This window comes from Labeo rohita, chromosome 22 (genome assembly GCF_022985175.1).
Source record: "Labeo rohita strain BAU-BD-2019 chromosome 22, IGBB_LRoh.1.0, whole genome shotgun sequence".
In the NCBI taxonomy this organism is placed as follows: Eukaryota; Metazoa; Chordata; class Actinopteri; order Cypriniformes; family Cyprinidae; genus Labeo; species Labeo rohita.
The window spans coordinates 12,680,130-12,694,902 of NC_066890.1; the positions used below are offsets into that span (position 1 = coordinate 12,680,130).

At 34.9% G+C, this 14,773-nt stretch overlaps 1 protein-coding gene across 2 annotated transcripts; it reads left to right on the forward strand.

Moving 5' to 3' along the window:
• The first annotated feature begins 3,176 nt into the window (after window positions 1-3,176).
• LOC127153716 (profilin-2) lies at window positions 3,177-14,554 on the forward strand. Of its 2 annotated transcripts, none has more exons than XM_051094956.1 (3): window positions 3,177-3,486; window positions 7,947-8,139; window positions 12,926-13,036. In XM_051094956.1, the coding sequence occupies exons 1-3, from the start codon at window positions 3,358-3,360 to the stop codon at window positions 13,021-13,023; spliced, it is 420 nt and encodes a 139-aa protein (XP_050950913.1). In that variant the 5' UTR covers window positions 3,177-3,357; the 3' UTR covers window positions 13,024-13,036. The 2 variants fall into 2 exon arrangements, with proteins under 2 accessions (XP_050950913.1, XP_050950912.1); XM_051094955.1 differs by lacking the exon at window positions 12,926-13,036 and adding an exon at window positions 13,326-14,554 and having other exon boundaries at window positions 3,180-3,486.
• Window positions 14,555-14,773: the final 219 nt, after the last annotated feature.

The window sequence follows — 14,773 nt, forward strand, 5'->3', positions numbered from 1 at the left end:
CTGGAAAAGAATAAAAAGGCTGTTGTTATTATTAGTTCTAAATATCAATGAAAGTCGCTTCGGAATTCAGAATGTCACTCAGAAGTTACACAACATATGATTGTTTATTGTGTTTGCCTCAGTCCTGTGGTGAATGGGACACGCTTGTTATTTTAGCTGGCTGCATTTACTTGTCCAAGTACTGAAACCAGTTTGCATTTTACCATACGTGGGCTTTGAATCAATCGTTTGAAGACAGGTGCTATTTGTCATGTCCAGACATACAGACAATCTTTGTGTTCGTGGGCTGGACGCTGTGTGAACGCGCGCTGCGGTTTCGTCCAGTTCATACAGCTTTTCCGAGATATAAAAAGGTTTTGAGGGAATTTCTCTAAATTTAAAATCTAAACGGGAAGTAAGTTTTTTTGAGAGTTTGTGTGAGCAGTCCGGTTCATTCTAGCTTGGAGAAGTTCAACTAGCCGACGTAGGTAAATCTGGACTTCAAGAAAATATACTTGTTTTATGATACCAGTGTCAGGATGTTTGACTGCGATGTGTCTTATAAACATTAAAGAGAGTGTTTGGTTAGTCTTTGTAAAATAGTAAATGTTGGGGTAACATTACAAGTAACGCAAGTTATGTAATCACAAGTAACTAGTAAAGTAACGCATTACTTTTAAATTTACTGTAAAAATCGGAGTTGGTTTATTAAATAAGTACAGTTACTTGATACAAATACGCCAGTTACTTTATTTTCCCATTTACTCACTGACAGCTCTTCTGTCTCGTGTTGAGAGAAATCAGGATTAGGGTGCAAAAGAAAAGGCTTATTAATTTCACTTTTGGTGTGAAACTTTAAAGCTGCCAAAAATATATTCAATTCAATTCAATTCAAATTTATTTGTATAGCGCTTTTCACAATACATATCGTTGCAAAGCAGCTTTACACCAAATTGACATTTTTACAATATATGTAGTAGTAAATATACCTTTTTTTTTTTTTTTTTTTTTTTTTTTTAGTCAGCCCAGGTGACTAAAAGTAACAAGTAACATAATACATCACTTTGCATAAAGAGTAATTAGTAACGCATATTGTAATTGTAACTTTTAAAAGTAACTTAAGTAACGTCCTGAGGCATGGTTTTTGACAAGACGTCCAAGTCAAATTTCATGCTTTTCAAGGCCAAGTCAAGTCTCAAATGCCTTATGATGATCATTTTGCTGCAGGTTAGTTTTAAAAATCTACCAAAAACATGTACAGTTTCTAGGGTTGTCCTTGTTCATTTCCTAAGCCAAGTCAGGTCTCCAGTTTCGTAGACTGACATCTAGGTGTCAACATAAAACTACAATAAAAACAAAATAACATTTTTAAAATAGCATCATACACCTAGCATCTTTGTAAAGTTCATTGAACTGACATAGGAGGAGAAATATCTTGAGGTTACTTGAGTAATTTGTAGAATTAGGTCAAAGAAACGCATCAGTTCATTCTTGAAGTTGTTGACATTGGTTGTAATTTTCTACTCCTCGGCTGGCCCATTACTTTTGTACATATTCTCAAGTTACAATCTTATATATTTTATATATTAGCCTTCAGTGCCTTCATGTATTGCACAATGAAGGCTGTGTGAGACTCCTTGTGAGTAAACATGACTTTTTTTTTTAATTCGAGAAAACTAAAACTCTCAGTAATTATATAATTAATAATTATTGCTTTTTAAAAATTCCAGTATCATATTTTTGTGAAAGCCTTTGGGTAAACAGGTGAACACAATAAAAGGTTTGGCAGGTATGCGTTTTGAATATTAATTTAACATTTTTTTTAATGCAGAAATTGTTGTTTACAACAATGGTTAATATTGTTTTGAGATACTTTATGTTACTTCAATACTTAATGTAACATTTTTGCTCTTTCGTCAACTGTTTTGGTCTTCACACTTGACTGAAAACAGAAAATACCGCTGCACTGATCTACATATATCAATTCAAACGTAATCCACAAGAGGTCGCCAGCGCATAGATGCAATCTGGCATAATTTTGTGCTTGAGAAATTATTTAATAATATGAGATCATTCATGCAGGTCTTTGTTAAACTGCATTGGACAAGTAAAACGTTTTGCTTTCTTCTGAAGAGGCCTGTTAATATGTCATCTAGCCTACTTTGTAAATATTTGCAGTGAATATGTACAAGACTCTGAGAAATTACAGCATTTTGTATTTTTTGCTGTCACTTTTCGTAAATAGGCCGTCCACAGTATTTCTTTGAGATGGAGCTCAAGAGTTGTGGCCTACTAAAATCTCTTGAATCGCTGCTTTAGTTAATTCGATCTGCACTTCTAACAATAACATGGATACTGTTTTTATGAATATCCATTCTTTATATTATGTAAATACGTGATTGGTCCACAAGAGGCCGTAATAGGCTATGATTTATGTGGTGACCGGCCACAAATCCGAACGATTCTGATAGTTGTCATACTGATACATTTAATTTACGACGTTTCATTACCTTGTCAGTGTTACGAAAAGTGCACCCAGAAACAATATGATGTTAATAAACCTCATGAAATTGCTACATAAAACAGATCCGTCCATCTCTTTTAATATCAACTTGTTTAGTTTATTTCCCGACTGCGTTGCGACTCAAATTTAATCAAATATTGTTTGATCTCTTCCAAAAATATCACTGACTTTGTGAGACATTGCAGCTAATATGAATCACTGCTGTCACGAGGTCCGAAGCGCTGTAATAAAAACTGATCGGAGGAAAATAATCAAGAAGGTAATAAAAAGAGGACAGCCAAAGTTCTGGATCTGTTTACTATGTACCAAAATGGGAAATTATGGAAGCCGCTTCAAGAAAGGCCAACATTAGGTCACATCTGGAGTTTGTTTTTATTTTTGCCATGTGACAAAACCAGAGATCATTTGAAAGGGGTTTTTGATGTGAATCATTGTGAAATTTTGGTCATGAAAACAAAGTGAAATGTTCGGTGCGAACCAAAAACAGATGGAAATAGTAGTGGGTACAAATGTATTGTTTCTCTCATATATTGCACACATTAACTAACTTTGTCATACAAAACGTGGCTTCTAAATGCTCATGCACAGCAGCGTCCAATCAGAACTCGTATTAATCCGCGCATATGGCTTTGTCCTAATGGACCGCAGTCTAAGCGCGCCTGCGCGGAGGGATATTTGAGGGACTACACCCAGAGTCTCCATACAGCCGGGACTCTTTACTGCTCAAACTCTCATTAGAGAAGGGGGCGTACGGGAAGTCCAAATATACGGCAACCGCAAACTGAGACTGTACGAAATTGTCAGTCCCGTCTTTTTAAGGCTAGCTTGCTAACGTTTGAAACCAGAGGGCGAATATGTCGTGGCAGGGCTACGTGGATAACCTGATGTCGGATGGCTCCTGCCAGGACGGCGCCATTGTTGGGTACACAGACGCTAAATACGTGTGGGCAGCGCAGGAGGGGGGAACATTCAAAGGCATCACGGTAAATAAGCGTTATTAACTGCACTCTTTATGCTGTCTTTAGTGAAGGGCTGAAAACTGTGGTTGTGTTTCAATAACCAGTAGGCTGCCTACCTAGACAACACGTCTGGTCAGCAATGCGGCTCTAAAAAAGCTTAATTTGGAATTAACGCGCAAAAAAATTGTTTCTTTTAATAGGCGCTGTTTGTTTTACAAAGCGGGAAAATAAAGCTAAATTTTAAACGCCTTGAGGTAAAACGCGCCAAAATGCTGCTGGAACTCTAACCGCTGCTGTCTTTGTAGGCAGCTCTCAAGGGTTGGGAACACAACCAGTGTTTCGATCAACCTGTCAGACAGTTTATTAGAAATACAGGGCCTGATAAGCTTGAATGGGAATGAAATCTAACACATACCGACTTCTAGCTGTCTAAACAAAAACGTAATTTGGAGGGATTTGTGTTCACCCAGGATGAGAGCGTTTCAAACTCTTGCGTCTTTATTTATTTAGACTAAGTCTGTATTATCGAGGTAGACGAAAATATTTACATATTATTTTCGTGATGTTGAAACTCAAGTGTCGGGCGTTTAAAGTTTGGGTTGAGGTGGGGCAAAGCCTTAGCAAAGTTAAAGAAATGTGTTCTCGGTCATAAAGAGGGAGGTGTTGTTAGTGCAAACAGGCCGATGCGATCGACCGGTCAGATTCGAAAATTACCAGGCTACGTACGTAAACTTGTGTACGATAAAACGCGCGTCATTCAGCCGCGGAATGTGCGTAAAGTCATTCCAGAATACAGGATCTTCGCGGTACCTGCCCTCTTCCCGTTTTCCAAGATGGCGCTCCATAAATGGGTGTTAATTCATCTGACAGCAGGCTTATTTGTCACACTGACCTTTATTTTCCCCAGCTTAATGTGCTGCCTTCCGTTGCTGCTTGCGAGGTTGCGTTTTACATTTAGGTTAACATGTTTAAATGAATAGTTCACCCAAAATAGTTTTAAACTGCATTGCTCGCCTAATGTTCTCTCATACCTGGAAGATGTGATTTTTTTTTTTTTTAATTGTATGAACAAAAATGCTGAAACATTTCTCAAAATATCGTCATTTGTGTTCTACAGAAGAAAGACGGGCATACAGGTTAGGAAAGACATAATAAATAATAATGAATAAATAATGACAGTGTTTTCATTTTTGGGTGAAATTGCCAGAAATTGAAATTGTCATTGTTTACTCAAATTCAAGTTGTTCCAAGCCTGTATAAGTTTCTTTCTTCTCTTGAACACAAGGGAAGATATTTTGAAGAATGTTGGGAACCAAACAGTTGATGGTAGCTATCAACTTCCATACCATTTCATTTCCATACATGGAAGTCAATGGCTGCCATGCATTTTTTGGTTGCCAACATTCTTTATTTGTGCATAATACAGAAAAAAGAAACTCATACAGGTTTGGAGCAACTTGAAGATGAGTAAATTTTCCATTTTTGGTGAACTGTCCTTTTAAGATTATGTAGTAAGTTTCCTGTGGTTATGGGAAACCTAGAAGTATTTGGAAAGGTTGTTTTAAGGTCGAGAAATGTAACTAAAGTTAACAAAGTTCATACATTTTCTTTAGTGAATTCAGTTATAAAATATTCCATCAGCTAGAAATTGGTACACTTGGTGAGAGTAATGTCTGCAACAAGATTTTTAATCATAAAAAAACTGGGAAGCCTCATATTGGATGTTTACTGCAGTTTTATAGAAATATAAATCTAGTAAGGACTATTGTAATGGATTTCTGTTGCGAAATGAGATTGGATAAGTTAAGTCCTGTACAACTCATAACTTCCTTATTAGTAATTCAAATTTCTGAGGATCAGAAGGACCGAATTGTGGTGGTAGGGCGTTTCAGTCTAGTTCGCTCATGAACTATCACCTCAACGCCCTCATGTTGTATAAACCTGTATGACGACTTGTATTAATGCTTGGCAGCCTCTGTCAGTCGTACTGGTTTGGATTGACAGTAAAAGCAGTAGGTTTTTCCTCTTAGTTTCCTGTGCTGCTAGAGAAAGCAATGAGTTTAAAAAGGCTTCACAAACTTCAAGGCTGTAGTCTATCGCCATACGAGCGCCTCCAAAGCTTACTGGAAATAGCATCAGCTCGCTGATTCTCACAAAAGAGTAGCTGCTTTTAGTTTTACGTGGTTTGGCCTGAGGGAAAACGGCTCGGTAGATTCGTCGTGGGCCAGTACAAACAAAGCTACTGTGATGCAGTCCATGCAACAATGAATCCAAAAAGAAAAGTGCACGTTCAGACTTGATCTGTGCCGGCATTTGACACATAAAACCGTTGTTTAATGTGATTACTGCATTCCAGATAGGGGGTTAGGCAGAATGTTTCCCAGATATGTCGTGTTGTAGAAGTTCCTTTTAAGGACGCTGGTGCGAATCACCTCCGCTCAGCTATGCCTTCATCATGCTCCAGAAATATCCTTTCAAAATTGTAGAGTGCTCTAAAAATAAACATCTGTATTTGCTATTTAATGATCAAACTGGAGCATTTGTAGTCAGGTGTAGTTTGTAGTGTAAATATCAATGATGTTTTCATTGTTTTTGGAAGACTGCTAGTCAGAATGGATTAGCTGTTGGGTTCACCAGAGACTAGATGATTAAAAGTGCAATCACATTTAGTGGAGTTGGTCATCTTAGTCCAGTGTTTGCATTACTTTTCTCCAGTTATGACTGATTTAAAAATATCTTTGTGTGCTTTTAAACCGAAGTTCGGCTATTTCGTAATCCTCTCACAAATGATTAGGAATTTTACGCAAAGCCAAACAATTTCACAATGCGTTCAAACCAACACTGATGACAACAGACCTTTATTCACTGCAGAATTACACTAATTTGACACGTTTGTCTGCACGATTGGGAATTTTGCACAAAGCCAAAAGATTTCCCCACACAAATTTCTCAATGCATTCACGTTGGTCATGTGATTTCGCAGTATTAACCAACAATAAGCTGATTGCTTGGAAATGGACTTTGGTGTGAGATGTTTGAAACATCCCTACGCTTTTGACAATGGACCTTTTATTTTATGCATAATTTTGCTAATCTGACACATTGTTGCTTAGCACAATTTTGAGTGAAAGTTCAGTGATTTCAATAGAAGTCTGCACGATTGTGAATTTTGCTGAAATTTTCCCAAAAGATTTCCCAACGCAGATTTCGCAGTGGATTCGAGTTGGTTATTCCAGTTCGCTGCACTGACCGATAGAAATCTGATTGCTTTGAAAATGACTTTGGTGTGGGATGTGCTTGAAACATCGCTAAACTTTTGACAATGGACCTTTATTTTCCGCAAATTTAGTAACACATTTACTATTGCTCAGCAAAAGTTTTTTTTTTTTTTTTTTTTTTTTTTTTTTTTGTCGATTTCAGTAGGAGTCTGCATGATTGGTAATTTTGCTGAAATTTTCCCAAAAGATTTCCTAACACAGATTTCGCAGTGGATTGATGTTGGTTGTTCAAATTCGTTGCACTGGCCAACAGAAAGCTGATAAGTTTGAAAGTGACTTAACACAAGTTGGTCATAAGAATTTGCCACATTAACCAACAAAAGGTTTATTGGCTTGAAAGTGACTTTGTGAGATGTTTAAAACATTGCTAGATCTTTATTGTCCACAAAATTTCGCTAATTTGACACTGTTGCTCGGCAAAATTTTGTAGGTGAAATCCAGTCATTTCAATAGAAGTCTGCACGATTGTGAATTTTACCAAAAGATTTCGCAAAGATTTCTCAACACAGATTTCACAATGGATTCAAGCTGGTCATTCAAATTCACCGTATTGACCAGCAGAAGCTGATTGGTTTGAAAGTGACTTTGGTGTGAGGTGTTTAAAACATCGCTAGATGTTTATTGTCCGCAAAATTGTCAATTTGACATTTGTTGCTCAGCAAAATTTTGTTGGCCATTTCAATAGGTGTCTGCATGATTGGGGGTTTTGCCAAAATTTTCAAAAAAGATTTCCCGTGAAGTTAGTCATGCAAATTTGCTGCATTGACCAACAGTGAGCTGATTGGGTTGTAAGTAACTGGTGTGAGATGTGACTACATAAAAATCAAAACTGAGGCAGGTTTTAGCTTATAAATAGGTTACGTTTGTGTCCTTGCCGGGTGTTTCTAATAGCTGGTAATTTGTGTTTTCACACTAAAAGTGAACATTGTGCACAAAGCTAGTTGTAACTGATTAGCCCACTATATTTAACTTATCTAAGTTGTTACGCTCTTGGTGACTCACTGATGTTCAAAGTGCATGAAGACAGTTTTACAACAATGTATCTTTTGTGTATGTGAAATTATCTCTGCATAATTTATCATACTCATCTAACCGCCTGTCTGCATCGTTAGTTTGCATTTGGCTGTTCATTAATCAACGATAAAATCTCAAAGACTAGACAAGCTGATAGAGCTAATATTCTTTCTTGTTTTTTTCTAACACCAGCCCACAGAAATCGACATACTAGTAGGAAAAGACCGGACAAGTTTTTTCACCAACGGCCTGACCATAGGTTCAAAGAAGTGCTCAGTTATCCGAGACAGCCTCCTAGTTGATGGTGAATGGACAATGGACATAAGGACGAAGAGTCAAGATGGAGAGCCCACATACAACATCGCTGTTGGCAAAGCTGACAAAGGTACTGTCCGTTCTTAGATTTTCTCACAAATATCTTTGATTAGTAAATCTTCCATTATTTACTTTTAATTGTAGATTAATAATGTAGTAATGTAGATGTCAACCTTTCCTCAATATATCTTTTCTGTGTAACACAGGAGTCTTGTGTACTTGAAATTCATGCACCCTGACTATTTTAGATTCTGTTTTCTGAGGCAGATTTGGAAGTGGAAATAAAGACAGTTTATATAAATAGTTTAAAGAAATTAAAAAAAAAAGATTTATGACTTGATGGGAGACAAAAGCCAATAAATATTCGCAATTTGCTGCTGTGAAGTATGGAGACCACGTTGCTGCCGCTGAATAAAAAAAATAAAAAAGGTAATTGCGACTTCTTATCTCGCAATTCTAACTTTATTTCTTGCAATTAAGTTTATATTATGAGAAAAAAGTCAGAGTTGCAAGATACAAACTTGCATTTGCCAGAAAAAGTCAATTGCGATATAAACGCGCAATTATGAGGAAAAGGTCAAAATTCCAAGTTTTTATCTTATAATCTTAATATCATGCAATTGTGAGCTTATCTCACACAATTTTGAGAAAAAAGTTAGAATTGCAAGATACAAACTCACATTCTGACTTTATTTCTCGCAATTAAGTTTATATCACGCATATATATCATGCAATTTGGAGAAAGTCAGAATTGTGAGATATAAACAATTGCGAGAGAAATTTGTGAGGAAAACAAAAGTCAATTGCATTATATACTCACATTTGCGAGGAAAAAAAAAAAGTCAGAATTGCGAGATACAAACTAGCATTTGCGAGAAGGTCAGTTGCGATATAAACTCGAAATTGCGAGGGGGAAAAAGTCAGAATTGTACGTTTTTATCTACTTCTGACTTTATTTCTCGCAATTTAGTTTATATCATGCAGATGAAAAAAGTCAGAGTTGTGAGATATAAACTCATAGTACCAAGAACATATCAGTCCCCAGTTGATTTATTAACTTGCAATTGTGAGTTTAAATCTCAAAAATCTGAGAAAAAAAGTCAGAATTTAGAGAGAACTATAAACTTTACAACATTTACAAGAAAAAAAGGTCAGAACTGCGAGGAAAAACTCTAAAAATTTAATTGTCGCAGTTGAGCTTAAATCACGCAATTGTGAGGGGAAAAAGTCAGAATTGCGAGATAACTTGCAATTGTGAATTTATATCTTGCAATTCTGACTTTTTCCCTCACAATTGCGTGATATAAGCTGACTTCATTTCTTGCAATTGAGTTTAAATCACACAATTTTGAGAAAGTCACAATTGCGAGATATAAATTTGTATTTGCAAAAAAAAAGTAAGAATTGTATAAGAAAAAAGTCAATTGTGAGATACAAACTTGCATTTGTGAAGAAAGAGGTCAGAATTGAGTTTTTCTCGCAACTCTGACTTTATTTCTTGCAACTGAGTTTGTCATGCAATTGTGAGCTTATATCGCACAATTTTGAGAAAAAGTCAGAATTGCGAGAGAAACTTGCAATTGCAAATTTCTTTTCCCGCAATTCTGACTTTGTTTCTCGCAATTAAGTTTATATCCCACAATTTTGAGAAAAAAGTCAGAATTATGAGATACAAACTTGCAATTGCGAGAAAAAAGTCAGTTGTTTTTTTTTTTTTTTTTTTTTTTTTTTTTTTTTTTTAAATTTTGCAATTCTGACTTTATTTCACGCAATTGAGTTTATATCATGCATTTGCCCGAAATAAGTCAGAACTGCGAGATACAAACTTGCATTTGTGAGGAAAAGGTCAATTGCGCTATAAACTCACAATTCTGACTTTTTCTCGCAAGTGAGTTTATATCACAATTTGAGAAAAAAGTCAGAATTGTGAGTTACAAACTCACATTTGCAAGAGAGTCAATTGTGAGATAAACTTTAAATTGCGAGAAGTCAGAATTTTTTTTTTTTTTTTTATCTTTTTAAATCTTTTTATCTTGCAATTCTGATTTTATTTCTTGCAACTGAGTTTATATCACACAATTTTGAGAAAAAATTCAGAATTACGAGATGTAAACTCGCAATTGCAAGAAAAAAAGTCAGAATTATGAGAGAAACTTGCAGTTGCAAGAAAAAAAAAGTCAGAATTGTGAGTTTTTACCTTTACTTCTTGCAATTGAGTTTATATCACACAGTTGTAAGCTTATATCACACAATTTTGAGAGCCGGAATTGTGAGAGACAAACTTTTATTTGTGGGGGAAAAAAAAAAAATCAGAATTGTGAGAGAAATTTGCAGTTGCAAGGAAAAAAGTCAGAATTGTGTTCTTATTTTGCAATTCTGACTTTATTTCTCGCAACTGAGTTTATATCACAATTTTGAGAAAGTCAGAATTGCAAGATACAAACTCACATTTGCAAGAGAAAAAAGTCAGTTGCGATATAAACTTTAAATTGCGTGAAAGTTTATATCATACCATTTTGAGAAAAAAGTCAGAATTGCGAGAAATTTTGTGAGGGGAAAAAAGGCAATTGCATTATACTCGCATTTGCAAAAAAAATATTCAGAATTGCGAGACAAAAAGTTGCAATAACCTTTTTTTTAAATTTATTTATTCAGTGGCGGAAACACTAAAAATGTACAAATTTAATGAGAAAATCCTAATAGTCTGAAATATAATCTTAATGTTGCCTGAAATGTGACCTAAGCATTTTTTTTAAAAATCTTTCTTTTACCAATGTGGGTCTTCTACACAATTTTTACAAATAAAAGCAGCGTTTCATTATCTAGCTAGTGATTTTACACGTCTCGGTCGATCACAAGACTTGAGCTCAGGTGTTGAGGAAGTTTCTGGAACCTGCTGAGGTACATTCCCTCTCGCATGCATGTGTGTTTCTGCTGATCTCACACACATCTGGGCTCTGTCGCACTGTAAAATGTGAGAGGATTTCCTGTTTCCTGAAATAAAGCGTTCTTTTATAAATCAGTATCTTTCTTATAGCTCATGGCATGTATTGAGGAGAGGAACTAAACTTGCTTTTCCTGCTCGAAGATATGAAACACTTTATCGCATGCTACAATCTGTTTCTCTAACAACTAACACTTTTTTTTTTTTTTTTTTTTTAAAATTAATGTTAATCTAAGTCTTCAAATGAATATGCTACCTGTTTGGTCATTGCTGAATCTAAATGGTAACATTACAATAACTTTGATTATATCACAGTGCTGTTGAATGCTCTATTCTGATTGGCTGAAAGACACAAGGTGTTGAACTGTGATTAACTGCATTAGTTTCAGCTCACTTTGCCAAATCATTTAAGCTATTTCCAAGAGCCCTACAGCCTGAAACAGCCCAAGAACCAGAAAAAAAAACAATCTAAAAATGGCAAACGGTTTACTTTAAATGTTTCCATAAGGCCAAGATGTGCAAGAAGGTAGTACATGTAAGTGTTGTAGGATGAAAAACGTAATGTATTGAAAGTAAAATGTGGAAATCTTTGGCATAGGCAGGATAATTGATGATAAATTAATGCCGCGTTACCACTCGAGATGCGCATTAATTTTCAATAATTCAGCAGCCTGTTGTCAGTCATTATATAATTATTATATAGCATTATCTGAGAGGCAGACTTTTGATTAGCATAAAATATGATTCAGTGTTTATACTGGCCAAAAAATGGAAAAATTAATTATTATTTATTATAAATATATTAATTGTAATATACAAATAGTATAATTCTAAACACTAATATACTCTATTAAATATTATAATTGTTTATAACATTGTATAACTTTTTTTTAATAACTTTACAAATATTGTTATAAACATAATTGTAATATGTATAACACTATATGAAATATAGTAATTATTTATAATATAAATGATCACATTCTGTTTTTTAAATAACTTAATTTTTAACTTAATTTGTTTTTAATAACTTAAAAAACTCATATTTAGTCTCAAAAGTGAAGTAAACTTGCAGTAAACGGTACATACTGTATTTTTGGACTTTTTAATGCAATTATATAGTAACTTTTATTGTACATTAAATATTTGTGTAATATTTTAATATAGAAGTTTCAAAAGTATATATATATGGTGATTGATTACTATACTTAAAAAAAAAAAAAAAAAAAAACTGATGCATTTTTAATATACAAATTAAGTATAATAATTACTACAAGCATGTAGTTGTTGTGGTGTGTGTGTGTGGGTGGGTGTTTTATATGTAATATAATATAATATAATATAGTATAATAAAATATATATATAAGTATATTGTAGCAATTACTGTAATTATTACAGTACTTTATAATTAAAAAACTTTTTTTAAATGTGTTTAAAAAAAAACATTTTAAATGCAATAGTGCAGCAAATATTTTTCATAAACAATACAGAACAAAAATCTATATAACAAAAATGTAATGTCTCTGTAAACTACGTTGCAAAAAAAAAAAAAATATATATATATATGTATATGTGTGTGTGTGTGTGTGTGTGTGTGTATATATATATATATATATATATATATAGTAATAATAATAATAATAATAATTATTATTATTATATATGTTTTTTTATATATAAATATAAATAAAAATAGATTAAATAGATGAAAGTTATTAAAGTGTTATCATTAGCAGCTACATGAAGGCATTTCCTCTAGGCTGTAGTCTTTCACTTCACACGCATGTTACCTCCATCTCTTTCTGCTTTTGATTCTGTCCTATCTGAACTTGCTGATCTTGGTTTGGCTTGTTTCCAGAGCTGGGATTTTCCTGTCCTCTTAACTTCCTCTCTTTCTGTCTTTCTCTTCCAGTCTTGGTTCTTGTAATGGGCAAAGAAGGGGTCCACGGCGGCGGCCTGAATAAGAAGGCATATTCAATGGCAAAATACTTGAGAGATTCAGGGTTCTAGCTTTTTTTTTTTTTGTTTGTTTGTTTGTTTCTTAATATGACAGTAGAGGATTTTAGGGAGAGAGAAAAAAACACAAGTCACCCACGTTCCCAAAAATAAGCTGTGAAGATTTATCCCCCCCCTCCCCCCCCCTTGAAACACATGTAAAGTTTTCGGACATCTTAATGGCAAGGATGGGTAATGAATCTTGTCAACAATTGCATCCCTTCTTTTTAAGTTGGGAAAGTCGTTTCTTCTTTGTTTTTTCCCCTCAAGTTGATTTTTGTTGTGTTTTTTTTGTTTTTCCCCCTTCTGTACTCCAGTGTTGGTTTTAGTCATGGGCAAGGAAGGTACCCATGGAGGGCTGCTCAACAAGAAAGCGTTTACCATGGCTGATTACCTGAGGAAAGCTGGATATTAAGACACCTCCAATGCTAGCTGCTCATTCTGCTAACCCTTCTAGATGAGATTTGCTTCACCATCCATTGGTTTTCAACTCTACTTCATTTTGTGCTACTTAAACCCTTAAGTTTCTTACCCATAAATGTTCATTTATTGTGTTCTGTCCCATTTTGGCACTACAATCCCAGACCAAATGCTAGCGTGAAAACTTCATGTCTTTGGGAGTTTGCTCGATTACCAAGGGCTTGAGCTTAACTCAAATTCCCATTCCCAGATCCAATCTGGGAACGGTCGACTGTATGCATATCTTCAAGCCTACCAAATGAACCCTAGTTAGTGTGGACGGCATAGTTAGCATTTTTCTTAAAATAAATATGGCGTCTTCTCTAACAAACGTCCGTTTTATGTTTCTTCAACCCGAAGTTTGTCGCCATTGGCGCTTTAACACTAACTGTAATCTTGACGCTTTTTGAATTGATGATTGTTTTTTGAGTCAAAGCCTCATTTAGTTGGCTTTACTGTGATTTTTGGGCTGCAGGTAGCATCCCCCTCCCAATCAATCCACAATTGAATGTTTTTTGACATTCTGTCAACCGTCATCGCACTTGCTTTGCTAGCTGTAGTATATATATATATTTTTAATTAATTTTCGAGACGACTGCCATTTCAGACAGCGGGTATCAGCGTAGTTGGACCAATTTTTGTCACTGCGCACTAACCAACGAAAACACTAGCGTCTGGTCGCAGATTTCAACACGTCAACACTTGAATCGAATCAAAGCCGTACTGTCATGACTGTGGAATTAATTGCCTTTGAGTCGTCAGCGATACAACTGTCTGTTTCATCAAGTCCAAATGTTCAATCATAATGTGTATCCTGTGCCATAATGTTGTTATCAATTCGAACAGCTTCCCGAATGATTCTGTCGCTTCTCTGTTCAGGGGTTTTTAGTATCGGCTGAAGTTCTGGCCTTGTGGGATATTTGTACAGGTGACTCTAGTTCATTGCTTTATCTTTTTCCCCTGTACTTTTTCATACATCTTGGATACGGTCTGATATGTCTGATTTCATATGCACAAACTGAGAAATGCCATAAGTTAATTTCACCACCTTGTTTACAGACAGATTAAATAAATCTATTCCAACCCAGTTATTTGTCAGTTTTCTTTCATGTGTGTTGTTTATGGGTTTGTTTCATTATGAATCTGGACTTTTTTTTTTTTTTTCTTGCCTTCAAGTTTAACTTTGCTCATGGAAGACAAATGTGTTGTTTTATTGCACACAAGTTTCCTAGTTTGCACGTAAGAACTTTGATTGAATGTCACATTAAAACCGTATTTCAAAACTTTATATCAGCCCTTCATCAGT

Bases quoted from the DNA above. Each gene is read 5' to 3' on its own strand.
- LOC127153716 (XM_051094956.1), top strand. From the start codon at position 3,358: ATGTCGTGGCAGGGCTACGTGGATAACCTGATGTCGGATGGCTCCTGC. The intron at 3,487-7,946 runs GTAAATAAGCGT...TTCTAACACCAG, and splicing joins GAACATTCAAAGGCATCACG to CCCACAGAAATCGACATACT. The intron at 8,140-12,925 runs GTACTGTCCGTT...TTTCTCTTCCAG, and splicing joins TGTTGGCAAAGCTGACAAAG to TCTTGGTTCTTGTAATGGGC.